The following is a 15,515-nucleotide window of genomic DNA, read 5'->3' on the forward strand; positions in this document are numbered from 1 at the left end:
AGGTGGATCTCTGTGAGTTCAAGGCCAGCCTGGTCTATATAGTGAGTTCTAGGCCACCTGGGGCTACAGGGAGACCCTGTCTCAAAAGGTGAAAGACCAAAAAAAAAAAAAGAATCTTTAAAAAGAGTAGGGCCAGGCATGGTAGCACACACCTTTAGTCCCAGCACTACAGTGCTCTATAGGCAGATCTCTGAGAGGTCAAGGCCAGCCTGGTCTACATAGCAAGTCCCAGGTCAGCTGTAGCAGAGAGACCTTGTCTCAAAAAAATAAATAAAAAATAGTAGGGCTGTGGTTGCAGCTCAGTGGGGTAGAGCGCTTGTCTAGTATGCCGAGAACATGATTTCCATCCCCAGCTCTAAAATACAGGAGGCTGTGTGTGGTGCCGCACACCTTTAATCTCAGCACTCAGGAGGTAGAGACAGGATTTTTGAGAGCTGGAGGGCACCATGGTCTATATATTGGAGTTAAGACAAGTCAGGCTACATAGTGAGACCCTGTCTCAGAAACAGACAAGGAAACAAAAACCAGAAAATAAACTTAAAAAAAAAAACAAAACTACTAAGTCTAAGCATAGCGTTTATCTCAATCAGAGGAGGCCAGATTTTTTAAACTGTCTGCCTCCCAACCAGGTAGTAGAAAGGGAGGCATTTTATCTTTCTGGCCAATTGCACAAAGGAGAGTCCAATAATGCTGTTGAATTAATGGAAACCTGATAATAGTAGCAAATATTTATTCTGTACTACTAAGTGATTAAGTGCTGGGCAGGGCACTTTTTATTTTAGTGTATGAGTGTATTGCCTGCATGTGTGTAAGTGCACCCTTGTGCAGTGCCCCAGGTCAGAAGAAGGTGTTACATTCTCCTGGAACTGGAGTTATGGACGGTTGTTAGCTGCCATGTGGGTGCTGGCACTTGAACCCGGGTCCTCTGTAAGAGCAGCTGATGCTCTTAACCACTAAGCCACCTCTCCAGCCTCACAGGGCACTTTATAAAGATTATCTTCATTTTTTAATACCTTGTCCGGGAGGAATCACCAGCCCTATTTTACAGATGAGAAACTGAGGCTCAGGAGTGTGTAGATTTCAAAGCTGAACTGATAGGAAGAGAAGGGACTGTTTTGTTCAACTCTGCCTTGTGGGGAGAGTGGTTTGTGACTTTAATTTCAACCAGCCCCAAAGGCCATTCATGGTTTGTTTTGTGTGTTTTGGCTCTGGGGAAAAAAAAAAAAATCAACTCTCGGTTATTGAAATGAACTCAAAAAAGGAGACTATCAAAATTTGGAAATTTGGAATTGGTTTTTTGTTACTGATATTGGTTGGTGTTCTTTTGTTTGTTTTTGTCTTTTTTGAGACAGGGTCTCCCTGTAGCCCCAGCTGGCCTGGAACTCATTATGTAGACCAGGCTTGAGTGATCCGCCTGCCTCTGCCTCCCAAGTGCTGTCTTGTGACAGAGCTGCTATAGCACAGGCTACCCTCTGATTCACTACGTAGCTGAGGATGTCCTTGAAATTCTTTTCTTGCCCAAGGGCTGCACAAGGGCTAGGATTATACCTCTTGTGGGTATAATAATGTGGCTTATGCCATCATGCCTGGCTCATGGTTTTTTTTTTAATTTTTAAAAAATTTTTATTTAATGTGTATGCGTGTAATGCCTGCATGTAGATAAGTGAGCTGTGTCGTGCAATGCCCGCAGAGGTCAGAAGAGGCTGTCGAATCCCCTGGGACTGGAGTTACAGACAGTTGTTAGCCATGTTAGCTGGGATTTGTACCTGGGTCTTCTGCAAGAATGACCGTGTTAACCACTGAGCCATCTCTAGCCCCCAAAAGAGTCACTTTTATAGGCACCTTTTCTGGAGTGGACCTACTATCTGCCACCTTCTAGCAGTGGGGGACTCAAGGATGACAGTGACCCAAAGCAGGCCCAGACCCCTCCTCAAAGGCCCAAAGGCTCCTGCAAAGTTGGGCTGTGCTGTTGACCCCAGCAGGTGCTCCCTCACCAAGGAACCTTGGTCTCAGAGGCATGGCCACCTGCCCAGAGCCAAATGTTTCCCTCTTGCCAGCCTTCATTCTAAACCTTGAGCTGGGCCAAATCTTTGCCCAGATGTCTGTCCACACCTGCTCACTCTGAAACCCTGGAACAGAAAAGACTAAAACGTAAGCAGCCTGTTTGGGATGACAGTGGGAGCCTTATGGAGAAATGTGACCAGGAATATAGCTTGGGGACAGCACAGGAGTTTGTCCACAGATTGGGGAACTGTATTCAAGGCCAGCTTGGGCTACATAAAGAGACCTTGTCTCAAAAATAATTTTAAGATGCAGCTCAGGGGCTGTGGGGTGCACATTGGTAAAGCCTATGCTTGGCATAATGAAGGCCCTGGGATCAACCTCCAGCCCCATGTTAAAATAATAGGGCAGTGGGCTGGAGAGATGGCTCAGCAGTTAAGAGGTTAAGAGGACTGACTGCTCTTGCAGAGGACCTGGGTTCGATTCCCAGTACCCACATGGTGACTATGAACCGTCCTTAACTCCAGTTCCAGGGGAATCTGAAGCCCTCTTCTGATCTCTGGGGCATTGCATGACACAGGTACACTCACATACATGGAGGCAATACACTCCATACACATAAAATAATAAATAAAAATATTTTTTAAAAATAGGGCAGTTAGCTGGGTTTGGTGGCACACACCTGTAATCCCAGCACTTGGGAGGCAGAGGCAGGCGGATCTCTGTGTTGCAGGCCAGTCTGGTCTACATAGTGAGTCCCAGGCTTGCCAGGGCTACATAGTGAGAGCCTGTCTAAAGAAAAAAGGGGCTGGGGAGATGGCTCAGCGGTTAAGAACACTGGTTGTTCTTGCAGAAGACCAGTCCCAGGGGATCCGACAGCCTCTTCTGATTTCTGCGGGCATTGCACGACACGGGTGCACTTACCTCTACATGCAGGCAATACATGCATACACATAAAATAAATTTTTTTTAATTAAAAAAAAGTGACTACTTGGTCATTATCCCGCTTGGCTGTCCTTGTTTGTACAAGACAGTCTTATAGAGACCTGTGATCAGGGGTCTGTTCTCACAAGGATCTAGGATGTAGAGCCTCTTGGGAAGCCCAGATCTCTCAGGTGTCAGGATGGGGTGCATCAAGAGGCACCAGGGTCAGAGGATGGGCAGTTCAGATCTCCCAGGCGTGTCAGGTGTCACTCAAGTGTGTGCTCCAAAGTCCGGAGAGAAGGCCATCATCGAGGGCACAAATTTCTCCCGGGTCCCTGCAGTCCGCTGCCCACCACGCCTGCCCAGAGTCCCCAGAGCCCCCCGTAGAGGTACGCCTCGGAGGGAGGGGCGGGGCCCGCCGGGCGCGGGCGGGGCGTCGGGCAGGGACGTGGGCCAGCGGCTCCGTGGCTCCGCCCCCAGCATCCCGAGGGGTGGTGCGCCCCGCTGCAGAGGAGCGTCATGGCTGCTTGGAGACCGCCCCTGGTGGAGGAGCTGCTGGCCGAGGCCCGGCGGGCCTTCCGGGAGGAGTTCGGGGCCGAGCCCGAGCTGGCCGTGTCGGCGCCGGGCCGCGTCAACCTCATCGGGGAGCACACGGACTACAACCAGGGCCTGGTGTTGCCCATGGTGAGGGGCCGCGCCGGCGAGCCTGGTGCGCCACTGGTCGGGCGGGCTGCGGAGAAGGGCGGGCGGGGCGCGGACGGCGGGGGCCCTACGACCGGAGTGTGTCTGGAGTGCCGGGTGGCAGCAGGGCTGGGGGGCGAGCCCGCCGGAGGGACCCTGAGACGTAGTTGCCCACGTGCGAAGACAGGAACTGAAGCCCGCCCTCTGGGGCTGTTAGTCATCGCCCTCACCCTGGAATTAAGTTCCTCTTAAAATGTGGAAATCAGGGTAGCAATCGAGGCTTGGCGGCTTTCTCCTCACAATCCCAGTACCCAGGAAGCTGAGGCAGTAGAATTGCCTAGAACTCGAGGGCAGCCTTGTTTACAATAATGAATTCTAGGACAGCCTGGGCTACAGAGCGAGACCATGAGTCAAAACAAGAAAAAAAAAAAAAAAAACAATACTGTTTGGGCCCCTGCCCCAAGTTGGGCAGCAACCACAGGTGCTGAAGACTTGTTTGTAAATGTAAATGTAGTTAGTCCTTGGCCTCCCATCCCAGCCCTTTGAATTTATAGAAGAAACAAACCCGGAGAGAGCTAGGGACCTGCGCAAAGTACCAGCTAGTTCTTAATATGTGACCAGATACCAATTGCGCATCTTGGGAATGAATGAAGAGTTACAGGGCTTCTGAGCCTGTCCCCAGATGGGACGACCTGGTGCTCTCAGGTTCTGTTTTCCCTTGAGACAGCTCTCTCACCTTTGCCCCACCGCTGCGAGTCCTTGCTCAGGGCAAAGTCCAGGTTTGCACTCTGGCTGCAGCTAACCCCACCCACCCATGAAGACCCAGTAGGCAGAGCTCCAAGCCCCCTAGGCTAGCTCCACTTTCAGGCTCCTGTTTGGGCCACACCTTATTATTCCTTTCCTTCTGAGCCCTCCATGTCCCTGTCTGTCCCAGGCAACAGTGCTTTGGGATTTGAATTCTGGCTTCTCCAATCACTCTGGGGAGACCCAAGCAAATTCTGGAACCTCTTAGGACATCAGTTTCCTGTCTACAAAAGGGTGTTCCACCCTGCAAGCCTTCCCCACAATGTATTTGATGGATAAATGGGCTCTGTGGCTGGCTATAAGGCAGCCCCTAGGGGCCGCCTCTGTCAGCTGGTATAAACTATACATACTCTTTCCTTCCAGGCTCTGGAGCTTGTGACCCTGATGGTTGGCAGCCCTCGAACAGATGGACTTGTTTCTCTTCTCACAACCTCTAAAGATGCCGATGAGCCCCAGAGACTGCAGTTCCCACTACCTACAGCCCAGCGGACCTTGGAACCTGGGACTCCCCAATGGGCCAACTATGTCAAGGGAGTGATTCAGCATTACCCAGGTATGGGACCCATGCTGCTACTGGGAATACCATCTCACAGCCACAAAGCCCATTTTGACCAGGTTAGAGGATCCCACTGTACAGGCCCAGGAGGCTCTGGAACGTACCCTGGGTTTCCATTCCCTTTGTATGTTTGGAGGAGCCAGAATCCAAACCCTCCCTTGCTGGCTTCTGGAAACCTGCATCAGTAGATTACCCCAGAAAACTCATGGAGGGTGATGTACTCCTTGGCCCCAGCAGGCTGATGGCATCTGACAGTTGAGATACATGCCTCCCTTCCTGCTAGGACACATACACCCTCCTAGCAGTCCATCTTATCAGCATCATTCTTTCCCCTGCAGCTGCTCCCCTCCCTGGCTTCAGTGCAGTGGTGGTCAGCTCAGTACCCCTGGGGGGTGGGCTCTCCAGCTCAGCATCTCTGGAAGTGGCCACGTACACCTTCCTCCAGCAGCTCTGCCCAGGTATCACCTAGGCCCTGCTTTCTTCTTCTGAAGCCTCTGTGGTCAGAGCCTCTTTCCCTATGGGCTTAGGGAGGGAGGAGGGGGAGTCCCTCGGATTGTCAATGGAGCCCTGCTGTTCCAATGTGGCCACTCCTTGTGCCCTCTCCTGGGCTCCAGCTTCCCCACTTCACCCTATACTACAGACTCGGGGGCAGTAGCTGCCCGGGCCCAGGTGTGTCAGCGGGCCGAGCACAGCTTCGCAGGGGTGCCCTGTGGCATTATGGACCAGCTCATCGCACTGCTGGGGCAGAAAGGCCATGCGCTGCTCATTGACTGCAGGTCAGGGGCTCCCCTCCTATCACCCCAACCTCGTAAGCAGGAGCTCTTGAATGGAATGTGCCCACTGCCTGGCTTGGCAAGCAGGCCCTTGGTTGTGACACCTCCCCCATTCTAACTCTACCCCAGGTCCCTGGAAACAAGCCTGGTGCCATTGTCAGATCCTAAGCTAGCTGTGCTCATCACTAACTCCAATGTCCGCCATTCTCTGGGATCCAGTGAGTACCCTGTGCGGAGACGTCAGTGTGAAGAAGTGGCACGGGCTCTAGGCAAGGAGAGCCTTCGAGAAGTGCGGCTAGAGGAGCTTGAAGGTGAGAGCCAGCCTGGCATATTCTGTCCTGGAGGTGACCAGAGCCCAGAGCCTGCTGGGTGTCCGTGTGGCCTTGATCCAGCTGTCCATTCCCTTATTTCCAGGTCTGCTTACTCCCTCCAAAACACAGCAAACCTGGGGCTCCTCATAGGCCTGGGGCTGGAACCTAGGGCCTTGCATGTGCTAGGCAAGTGCTCTACAAGGGATGTAAGGCCTGCACTTTGTACCACTTACCTTGCAAGCTTATCTAAAAGTCAGCAGTTTACCTGGCATGGCACACATCTTTAATCCCAGCATTTTAGAGGCAGAGACAGGCAAATCTCTGTGAGATTGAGGCCAGCCTGGTCTACATAGTGAGTTCCAGGCCGTCTGGGGCTATAGGGAGACCCTGTCTTAAAAAGACCAGAAAAGAAAAGAAAAGTTCAGGGGCTCAAATAGATGTGTACTGAGCATTCTCTGTACTGTATGAGTCCTGCATATTGTCTCCTCCCTGGACCCTGAGTGATGGTGAGATGCAGATGTCCCATTTTAAAATGAGAGAGTTCCAAGATGGGAAGCAGCTGTCCACTAACTTGCCCACCCGGCCCCTGTCCCACACTCCGAGGCCATGGGTGGTATGAGGTGGAGCTGCTGAGCCCTGTTCTTCCTTAGCGGGCAGAGAGCTGGTGAGCAAGGAGGGCTTCCGGAGGGCACGGCATGTGGTAGGTGAGATCCAGCGTACAGCCCAGGCAGCAACTGCTCTGAGCCGTGGGGACTATCGGGCATTTGGCCGCCTCATGGTGGAAAGTCACAACTCCCTCAGGTGAGATCTTTTGGGTGTTATGCTTCCTGGGCACAGGTGGGTCACAGGTCTGTATTCTTCTCACTTCTCTATCCTCTGCAGGGATGACTATGAGGTGAGCTGCCCAGAGTTAGACCAACTAGTGGAGGCTGCGCTCTCTGTGCCTGGAGTCTATGGCAGTCGCATGACGGGTGGTGGCTTTGGAGGCTGCACAGTCACACTGCTGGAGGCCTCTGCTGCTTCCTGCGCCATGCAGCACATACAGGTGGGTGAGCGCTCCCGAGTCTGGGAGGGCAGGAGAGGTGGGTACCTGGGACATCTGTTGCTCAGCCTAGCTTCTCCCCCAGGAGCAATACAGCGGCACAGCCACCTTCTACCTCTCTCAAGCCGCCGACGGAGCCAAGGTGCTGAGCCTGTGAGATGCGCCCCTGGGACAGATGGACACACAGTAACAGGGCAGAGGCAGTGGGTCCTGCAGCTCTGCCTTGGGCATCCACCTTCTGCATCTGGGTGCTGAATAAAGTTGTGCGTCTTACTGTGGTGGCCACCTGCCTCTAGAGGTGGGTATGTGCTCTGGTGTCAGAGGAGGGGTACTATGAGAATCTCAGCTCTACCGCAGGCTGGCACGTCTCAGGCCCGTGAAGAATGGACAAGACAGCTAAGCAATAGCAAAGTCTTTTATTAAGTGCAGAACAAAGGCTGGGTTCTTGGGCTGATTTTGGACCAGGTTAGGGGGCAGCCACAAAGGCCCTCTGGGATCTCCCCCTGCTTTATGCTTCCCAGAGGACACCTACCCCCCCCTCTATGGCTAGAGATGCTGGCTCTTTAGTCAGCATGCAAGTGGCTGGCCCTTGGAGGTCCAAGGATGGAGCAGCCAAGGAAGGAAGCACTAGGGAGAGAAGGCAGGGGGGACCCAGGTTTCAGGACCCACAGGAGGTTGGAGAGTTCAGGTATGGAAGAACTGTTGGTCCACCTGGGTGTTGAGGGTTCCACTGGTGGTCAGCGTCCGGCTTACAAACTCTTGTGTCACATGCCGGGTGAGGGAGCCTCCTGCCTCCAGGCGCTGGGACCCCAGGGTTAATCCGTCTACCGGGGAAGAAGTTGGAAGGGTCCTCTGTGCTGACTCTGTTCCCAGAAGCCAGGGTCCCCTGTCCCTGGTGACTCACCCATGAGGAAGGGCTCAGTGGAGCTGGTATGGGTAGTGGTGATGCTGCTGTATTCGCCTTGCAGTGGATTCTGGAAGAGCCCGGAGTGACTGCCCAGCTGGGGGAAGGGACCTAGAACAGGCAGACCAGTCAGATTGGGTGGTGCCATGTAAAAGTAGGCTAGAGCAAGGTGAGGTGAGGAAGGAGGGCCACCCTACCTCCATCTTGGGACTCGATGGTGATGATGCCCTCACGCTCTGGCCCGAAGCCCTCAGTTGTCCTGGCCTGTACCTTGAACTTGTAGGGCACATTCTCACTAAGGCCAGGTACTGTCAGTCGGCTCTCAAGGTTGTCTCCGTCTACCCGGAATGTGGTAGCAGGTCCTGCACAGGTAAAATACTTTCAGCTTCTGTGGTGCTTTCCCACCCCTGCACGCCCACCCTGCCCCCAAGGGCAGGTGGCACCTCCTCCTTGGGCCATCTCACAGGTCACCAGGTAGCCGAGGATGTCTCCATTAGGCCTCCGTGGCCGCTCCCAGCTCAGCTGCAGCGAGTCAGGGCTTAGGGCCGTAAATACCAGTGGACCTGGGGCACTGGGGGTGCTCAAAGTGAAGGCAGAGCCTAGAGACAGCAGAGAAGAATGTAAGTGGGTGGGTGGTGGGCTAGATGGCAGCAGCTGTTGGGGAGGCAGCTCACCTGGCAGCGGGCAGAGAGGGCTTTGTGGATGCACTTGTGATTCAATGGTGATGACACCCTCTCGCTCTCGGCCCCAGCCCTCCTGGCTCTGGCCTCGCACTCGGAACACATAGGAGTGGTTAGGCAAGAGGTCTTCCACCACCACTGAGGTTTGGCCAGGGTTGGAGATGTTGAGCCGATGCAACTCACCTGGGAGATGGAGTGAGGTAGATAAGAGACCAGCTTTACTCCGTCCTTTCCCTAGACTGCCAACACCACCTGGTCATTCATCCAGGTCTGCCTATGGTTTGGGTGCAGTATAATATGGTTGGTTGTTCATGATGTAATACATGAATGGAGGGCTGAGGATGTAGCTCAGCGGTAGTGCTTTTGCTAGGACGTAAGCAGCTCAGGGTTTGAGCCCCAGCACCAAAAAGAGCCAGAGAGATGGTGGACCCTGCTGTTCAACTCATCTTCTGATCAAATCCTGGTGAGGGGGCTAGGTCATTATGTGTTGAGTGTGCCTGACCAGGAATATTTCTTTTTTTTGTCTGAGACAGGGTCTCCAGCTGGCCTGTAACTCGCTATGTAGACCAGGCTGGCCTTGAACTCAGAGAGATGGGCCTGCCTCTGTCTCCCAGTGCTGAGTGCTGGAATTAAAGGCGTGCACCACCACCCTTGGCTTGCCCAGGGATATTGCATTTCCCAGTTCTCAAAAGGCCTTTAAACCAGTGGAGGCTCTGGAACTATGAAGTCTTGTTAAGCAAAACCTAGTTTAGCAAATGCCTAGTAGAGGCCCAGGGAGATGGATGAAACCTCAGAAGAAGGTAATGGTAACGAAGGTGAGTGTGGGACAAGGAGTCAGAGACCCTTTTACAAAGGCTGGGTGTGATATTTATGCTCAGTGGACTTGGGTTGGACTCCTGTCCCAGCTGGGCTGCTCTTGTCCATCAGATAGGGCTAGGCTTGGAAGAGTTAAACAGCTGACAGTCACTGTGCCTCACCGCCATTTAGCAGCTGGTACTCCACACTGTAGCCCAGTAGCACACGATCACACTGTGGTTCCTGCCAGCTCACTTTCAGAGATGTAGGCCCCAGGGCGGAAAACACCAGCCGGGTGGGTGTGTCTGGCACACCCACAGCCCCACGGGAGTCTGGATACAGAAGGCTACAGTCAATCCAAGATACAGGGTTTGGGGAGGGTCTCAGATAAGTCAGTCTACTCCCTGTACAGTTGACTTGCCTCTCTGGCCAGTCAACCCTACAACAACCTTCTTCATGCTGCCCAGGGGTTCCACATGGGCTTGGAACCCTGTGAATCTGCCCCCCTCAACAATCCACTCCCTCTGCAGCTGGCCTGGCCCAGCTCTACACCCTAGAAGGGCAGAGGCTGTGTTAGGCTTCAGCACTGATGAGGGTAGGGAAGTGGTTAGCTCCTGTAGGTGGGCAGGGGTCCTGTGAATGTGATGAGGCTAAGGCAGTGCATGGACACAGGCTGTGATGGTGGCTAGATGGCAGGCAGATGGAGCAGGACAGCCATGGAGACATGATGACCACCCATGTACTACCTGGACCCCAGGAGGGTGCTGCTGGCTGCCCAGCCAGGATTATAGAGTCTGGTGAGCCCCTGGAAGCAGGGAGCCCCATCATCTGAGCTCGGCTCCAGGACCCCAGGGCCCAGGACAGTGGAAGCCTGCTCCTCCCTGGAAGCTGCCTCCCGTCTTCCCAGATGGGAGGGAGGCCTAAGTCAGGACAAAACAAGAGTGAGAGGGGCAGGAAGGGAATATGTGGGTGTATAGGGAAGTGTGCATGGGGGGAGGGAACAGCAGGCCCCAAGCCTGTGTCTCCAGGAGCTGGAAGGAAGGTCAGAGGGTGAGGCACGGTTGGTGGGTCACTCACCCTGGGAAGAAAGTGAAGTGAGGGTGGAGTAGTCCCGGGTCAGTGCGGCTGAGTGGTCTGTGCGGGTCAGAGAGTGGTAGTCCCGTGTGAGGGTGGAGGATGAGCTGAGCACTCGGTGGGACAGTTGTGGGCTCAGATGGGTGCCATAGGCAGCAGTGGCGGCAGTCATCCTGTGCAGGGAGTTGGCGCTGCCTGGATAGGCGAAGTCCATCCGGCCGTTCACCAAGTGCTCTGCATGGGGAAAGGTCAACAGTCAGGCCTACAGCAAATAGCAAGCCGAATGGGGCAGTTGCGGGTCTGGGGATGCCCTGCTCTCAGGAGCCTTAAGAGTGATAGCCAGTCTCTCCCAGAGACATCCAGGTATCACGCAGGCCCTCCCAGCCTCTTGCTCCCAGAGAACGGAGCCAGCTTCAGCTCACTCCCCTGCAGTCGGCTTGACCCTGGAGAGAGCCGAAGGCTTTCATGGAAGGCCCTGGACACGACAGTCTTCTAAAGTTGTGTACCACTGGTGGAGTCAGGAGTGTCACAGAGGTCACTGCCCTTATCCTCCCCGGGGGAGAGCCCAGGCACCTCCCCCTAGTGCCCTGTGGTTCTGGACCCTCGTCTGCCTGCAGTTTCAGACCCTGGCCAGGAAGGGCAGTCCAGTGGGCAGCTTGGTAGAAGCTGGGGACCCGAGGCAATGCATGTGCGGGTCCAGGCCCTCGGCTGGCTCCAGAGCCTCCCAGGGGCGGTCACCTCCCGGGGGCCGGGGTGTGGCGCCGCGGGTCCTGCCACCACCCTCCCCGTCCGAGCCCCCGGCTCCGCCGTCGTCGGAGGAGCGCCCGCTGCTGGCCGACAGGCGCTGGATGAGCTCCGGGGGCAGCCGCCACGTGACGCGCCGCAGGTCCAGCTCCTCCCCCAGCAGGGGTTCGAACTTCCAGGTGCCGCCTTGGGAACAACGAAGGGCCGCGTTGGCACCGCCGGGATGCGGGGCGGCGGGGCGGCGCCCGGGAGGGCGGGGTGGAGGAAGCGGGCGGAGCCAGGAGAAGCCCTCAGCGCAGTTCTGGCTGCAGCGCCGGAGCAAAAACCCTGCAGCACCCAGAGACTTGGGGGACTCTGGGTGCTGCCACCCGCTGTGAAGTTTCCTTGGTTACTTAACCGCTTTGAGCCTGTTCCCCATCTGTACAATGGAAAGTATTCGCGCCCCTGCCTGTCTGTCAGAACTGTTCTGGAAGCCCCAGGCACTAAGTAGCAATTGAACAGGGATTCCTGGTTCTTAAAACTGCTTCAAGCCGGGCGTGATGGTCCACGCCTTTAATCCCAGCCCTTGGGAGGCAGAGGCAGACGACCTCTGAGTTTGAGCCAGCCTGGTCTACATAGTGAGTTCCAGGCCAGCTGGGGCGACAGGGAGACCCTGTCTCAAAAAGACAAACAAACAAGCAAAAAAATGCTCAACTGCAGTTTAGCTCCCAGCACTGGGGAAGCAGAGACAAGAAGGTGGTTGCCAGTTTGAAGGCAGCCTTGTCTAGGTATAGCAACTTCATGGTCAGTTAGGTAATTAATTACCTAGCAGGACCCTGTGTCAAATCCCAACCCCTGCCGGGGGTGGGGGTGCAGTTTAGCAAACCAAGGTCTGCTCACTGGGGGCAGTGTGTGTTCATCCTGGCCTTAGGCACAGAGAGGGAAGAACTTGTGTTCTGTAGGATTTCCTGTTGGTGCAGCACACTGTGATTGGCATCTCATTTTACATAGTAGAAAACCAGTTCAGGGAGGCTGATTCCTCCAAGGAGCCACAGTGGAGCCAGAGCAAAGACTTTGCTAAAGGTTCTTCTTGTACCAGATTGTGTGAGAAATCAAGGAGAATAGAGCCAATGGGTGCATTATTGCCTCAGCCCCCTTCCTCCGAGGCTGTTTAAGCCATACCACCTGTCCTCACATAGGCCTGCCCCTGGGAAGTGGCCAGAGTGCCCTCTCTCCAGAGTATAGATGGTGAACCTTCAGGTTGCAAAGCTATTGTCCTATGTGTATGAACCTGTGAATATCTGTGCCAGTTTTGGAGCTGGGAGCATCTGTCGCTGAGGCATACACCCTCCCACACAGGTGTGCACATGCTGACATGTGGCCCACAGCAATTCTGCCCCTTTGTGCCAAACCATGGGGTCTGGACATTTGTCCAAGGCTGAGAGACTTATTCTTGGCCTCTAGGCAGACCGGTTGCTGGCATCTTTCCTCTCTCTGGACACCAGGGACAGCCTCACCCACGACCCCCACCTTCTTTTGGTGGACCCCACTCACCAGTGTCATCAGAGACGCTGGGCCTCTGGCTGCTGGCTGGGGAGCGCAGAACATCATCACTGTACATGAGGAAACTTTCATAGTCTTCTCCACCCTGGGCGTCCACAATGGGGATGTCTGGGATGATGGGGACTACAGAGTGGGAAAAGTTGAGCCAGGGTCCCACTTGTGGCCTCTTGTCCCCCCAGTCTACCCTTGCCCATCACTCACTGGACATGGGCCGCTTGGGCTGTGTGGCCAGGTTGATGATGGCTTCCCTCTCAGGCCCCCAGCCAGCCCCATTTCGAGCCTTCACTGTATATCGGTAAGGTTGAGATTCTCGAAGGTTCTCAATGAGCAGCATCCTGTTCTTGGGGTTGTCCACTAGCACCTTCTTCATGGGCCCAATGGGTCCTAGGGCAGGGACAATACTTCAGAGGGGTCACTTAGGCTCCAACCTGGTTCCAGTTCCATCTCTGACATAGTAGGGTGGCTGCATAACCAGGAACCGCAGTGTAGGCTTGGTGGTGAGGAGCATGCAGCTGCTGGACTGCTGAGTCCTTAGCACCTGCATGTGACTGGTTAGGGAAGAAGTCTCACCAGCTTTTTCAGCAGAGTGAGCACCATCTAGTGACCTAGGTGGCCCTGCTGCCACCTCTCCTGATTGGCCAATGTGCCTGCATGCAGGACACCTCCTTATGAGGCTGGCTCAGTAGGCAAGGATGCTGTCAGAACCACATCTTCTGCCTGTGTTCATGGCTGACAGCCCAGCCTCCAGTGCCATGCTGGGGAGGCTCAAGACCAGCAGTCACATTTGTGATGGCAGAGGCCAGGTGACCTTCCCTTCCATTCATGCTTTTAGGGAGTAGAGGACCAGAGCCCCAAATGTTAATGAGTTTAGAGTGAGCACAGGTACACAGGATGAGGCCCACTGTGCTGAATTCCAGAGACCAAAGAAAGCAAGGGACCAGGGAATGTCCCACTTTCTCAAGATGTTCTGGAAAGTGACAACTGATGTGTACCCTCAGCAAACAGGTTTTCAGGAGGTGGCAGGTTTGGTAGCCAGGAGGCTCAGTGGGTAAAGGTACATGCTGCACAAGCCTGATGACATGAATTCAATCCCTGGAACCCACATGTTGGAAGGACAGAATTGACTCTAGCAAGTTGTCCTTTTACTTCCACATGTGTGCATGACATGACTAATAATTTTTTTAAAAGTTGGGGGTGGAGAGATGGCTCAGCAGTTAAGAGCACTGGTTGTTCTTGTAGAAGACCTGGGTTCAAATCCCAATACCCACATGGCAACTAACAACTGTCTGTTACTCCAGTTCCAGGAGATCCAACGGCCACTTCTGGCCTCTGTGGGTACTGCATGACATGGATGCACTTACCTACATGCAGGCAATACACTCATACACATAAAATAAAATAAATAAAATATTTAAAAAATAAGCCAGGTATTAGAGAGTTGGCTCAGTCATTCAAAGCACTGGATGCTCTTACAGGGGCCTTGGGTTTGGTTTCCTACACCCACATCGTGGCTAACAACCATCCATAACTGCAGTTCCAGGAGATCTGATGCCTTCTTCTGACCTCCATGGACATAAAAAAAAAAAGCAGTACGTAGTAGGGCATGGTGGTACACATTAATCTTACCACCACTCCAGATGAGACACATACTATACATGGAGCTAAGGTGATGGAGTGCCATCATCCTGGAGTGCCAGCAACATTGTAAGGACAGTTATTGCATCTCTGTGCATCCCAAAGCATAGACATGCTTGGGTTGGGAGGAGGATGGCCTGGCACACTGAGCAGGCTGGAGCCTCAACGAGACCATCAGGAATGGACTTTCACTGGGATCTGTGTCACTCTTGGGGTAAAAGACCAGGTCAAAGTAGCCCCCACCCCACCCCAAGCCATGGCCTGAGTCTGAACTAAATGCCAAAAGGCTGGTCTGTTTGGTAGCATGACAAGGCAGCCCCTCCCCAGGAGACTGATGTCCAGAAAGTCCCACTGCCCTCTAGTGGTGTGGGGTGGTCAGTTCTCCCCTCACTGTGGACAACCAGCAGAGGTGAGCATTTGGGAGCTCTGCCCTAGGGGACAGGTGCTCCTAGGGGACAGGTAGGACACTCATCTTGACTACTGGCAGGGATTGTCCACTCTCGTTTTCCTTGCAGTACTGGGAAGAAGCAATAGTTCTGCTGAGGTGTTCTGGTTCAGGGTGGTCAGGTAAAATAATGAATAAAATTTGGGGGGGTAGAACTAGGGATTGAACCTAGAGCCTTGTGCATACAAAGCAGACACTCTACCATTGAGCTACAGCCACAGCTTTTGAATGAGATATTCTAAAAATAAAAATGTGGGGCTGAAGAGATGACTCAGTGGTTAAGAGCACTGGCCTCTCTTGCAGAGGACCCAGGTTTGATTCCAAGCACCCACAGAGTGGCTAATAACGGTTCATAACTCCAGTTCTAGAGAAATCCAACGCCCTCTTCTGACCTCTGTGGGTATTGCATGACTCAGTGCACTCATGCAGAAAATAATAAAATATTAAAAAATAAATAAAAATGGCCGGACGTGGTGGTACACGCCTTTAATCCCAGCACTCAGGAGGCAGAGGCAGGCAGATCTCTGAGTTCAAGGCCAGCCTGGTCTTCATAGTGAGTTCCAGGACAGCTGGGGCTACAGGGAGACCCTGTCTCAAAAAGACA

The 15,515-nt window shown here is 53.8% G+C and overlaps 2 protein-coding genes across 6 annotated transcripts in view; one reads left to right on the top strand and one right to left on the bottom strand.

Annotated features, from left to right (window-relative positions):
- Positions 1–3,408: 3,408 nt before the first annotated feature.
- Galk1 (galactokinase 1) lies at positions 3,409–7,377 on the top strand. Of its 2 annotated transcripts, none has more exons than XM_008831387.2 (8): positions 3,409–3,609; positions 4,774–4,963; positions 5,305–5,424; positions 5,607–5,742; positions 5,869–6,050; positions 6,701–6,851; positions 6,933–7,095; positions 7,178–7,377. In XM_008831387.2, the coding sequence occupies exons 1-8, from the start codon at positions 3,445–3,447 to the stop codon at positions 7,247–7,249; spliced, it is 1,179 nt and encodes a 392-aa protein (XP_008829609.1). In that variant the 5' UTR covers positions 3,409–3,444; the 3' UTR covers positions 7,250–7,377. The 2 variants fall into 2 exon arrangements, with proteins under 2 accessions (XP_008829609.1, XP_029418563.1); XM_029562703.1 differs by having other exon boundaries at positions 3,510–3,634.
- A 113-nt stretch (positions 7,378–7,490) lies between these two features.
- Positions 7,491–15,515, bottom strand: part of Itgb4 (integrin subunit beta 4) — a 36,521-nt gene continuing 28,496 nt past the window's right edge. The window contains exons 31-40 of one of the 4 annotated variants that reach the window (XM_008831383.3): positions 13,033–13,215; positions 12,823–12,954; positions 11,284–11,475; positions 10,549–10,779; positions 9,654–9,803; positions 8,671–8,859; positions 8,440–8,595; positions 8,194–8,358; positions 7,997–8,107; positions 7,491–7,916 (exon numbers count right to left, since the gene is read on the bottom strand). In XM_008831383.3, coding sequence (XP_008829605.1) covers positions 7,777–7,916; positions 7,997–8,107; positions 8,194–8,358; positions 8,440–8,595; positions 8,671–8,859; positions 9,654–9,803; positions 10,549–10,779; positions 11,284–11,475; positions 12,823–12,954; positions 13,033–13,215 — 1,649 coding nt within the window. In that variant the 3' untranslated portion in view covers positions 7,491–7,776. Of the gene's footprint in view, positions 7,917–7,996; positions 8,108–8,193; positions 8,359–8,439; positions 8,596–8,670; positions 8,860–9,653; positions 9,804–10,217; positions 10,392–10,548; positions 10,780–11,283; positions 11,476–12,822; positions 12,955–13,032; positions 13,216–15,515 lie in introns of all 4 variants that reach the window. The other 3 variants (XM_029562686.1, XM_008831384.3, XM_029562687.1) reach the window with 3 other exon arrangements.

This window comes from Nannospalax galili, unplaced genomic scaffold (genome assembly GCF_000622305.1).
Source record: "Nannospalax galili isolate Female #2095 unplaced genomic scaffold, S.galili_v1.0 scaffold634, whole genome shotgun sequence".
Classification (NCBI taxonomy): Eukaryota; Metazoa; Chordata; class Mammalia; order Rodentia; family Spalacidae; genus Nannospalax; species Nannospalax galili.

Coding starts and splice junctions, on each gene's coding strand:
- Galk1 (XM_008831387.2), top strand. CDS start 3,445: ATGGCTGCTTGGAGACCGCCCCTGGTGGAGGAGCTGCTGGCCGAGGCC. Junction 3,610..4,773: donor AGGGCCTGGTGTTGCCCATG/GTGAGGGGCCGC, acceptor CTTTCCTTCCAG/GCTCTGGAGCTTGTGACCCT. Junction 6,852..6,932: donor GAAAGTCACAACTCCCTCAG/GTGAGATCTTTT, acceptor TATCCTCTGCAG/GGATGACTATGAGGTGAGCT.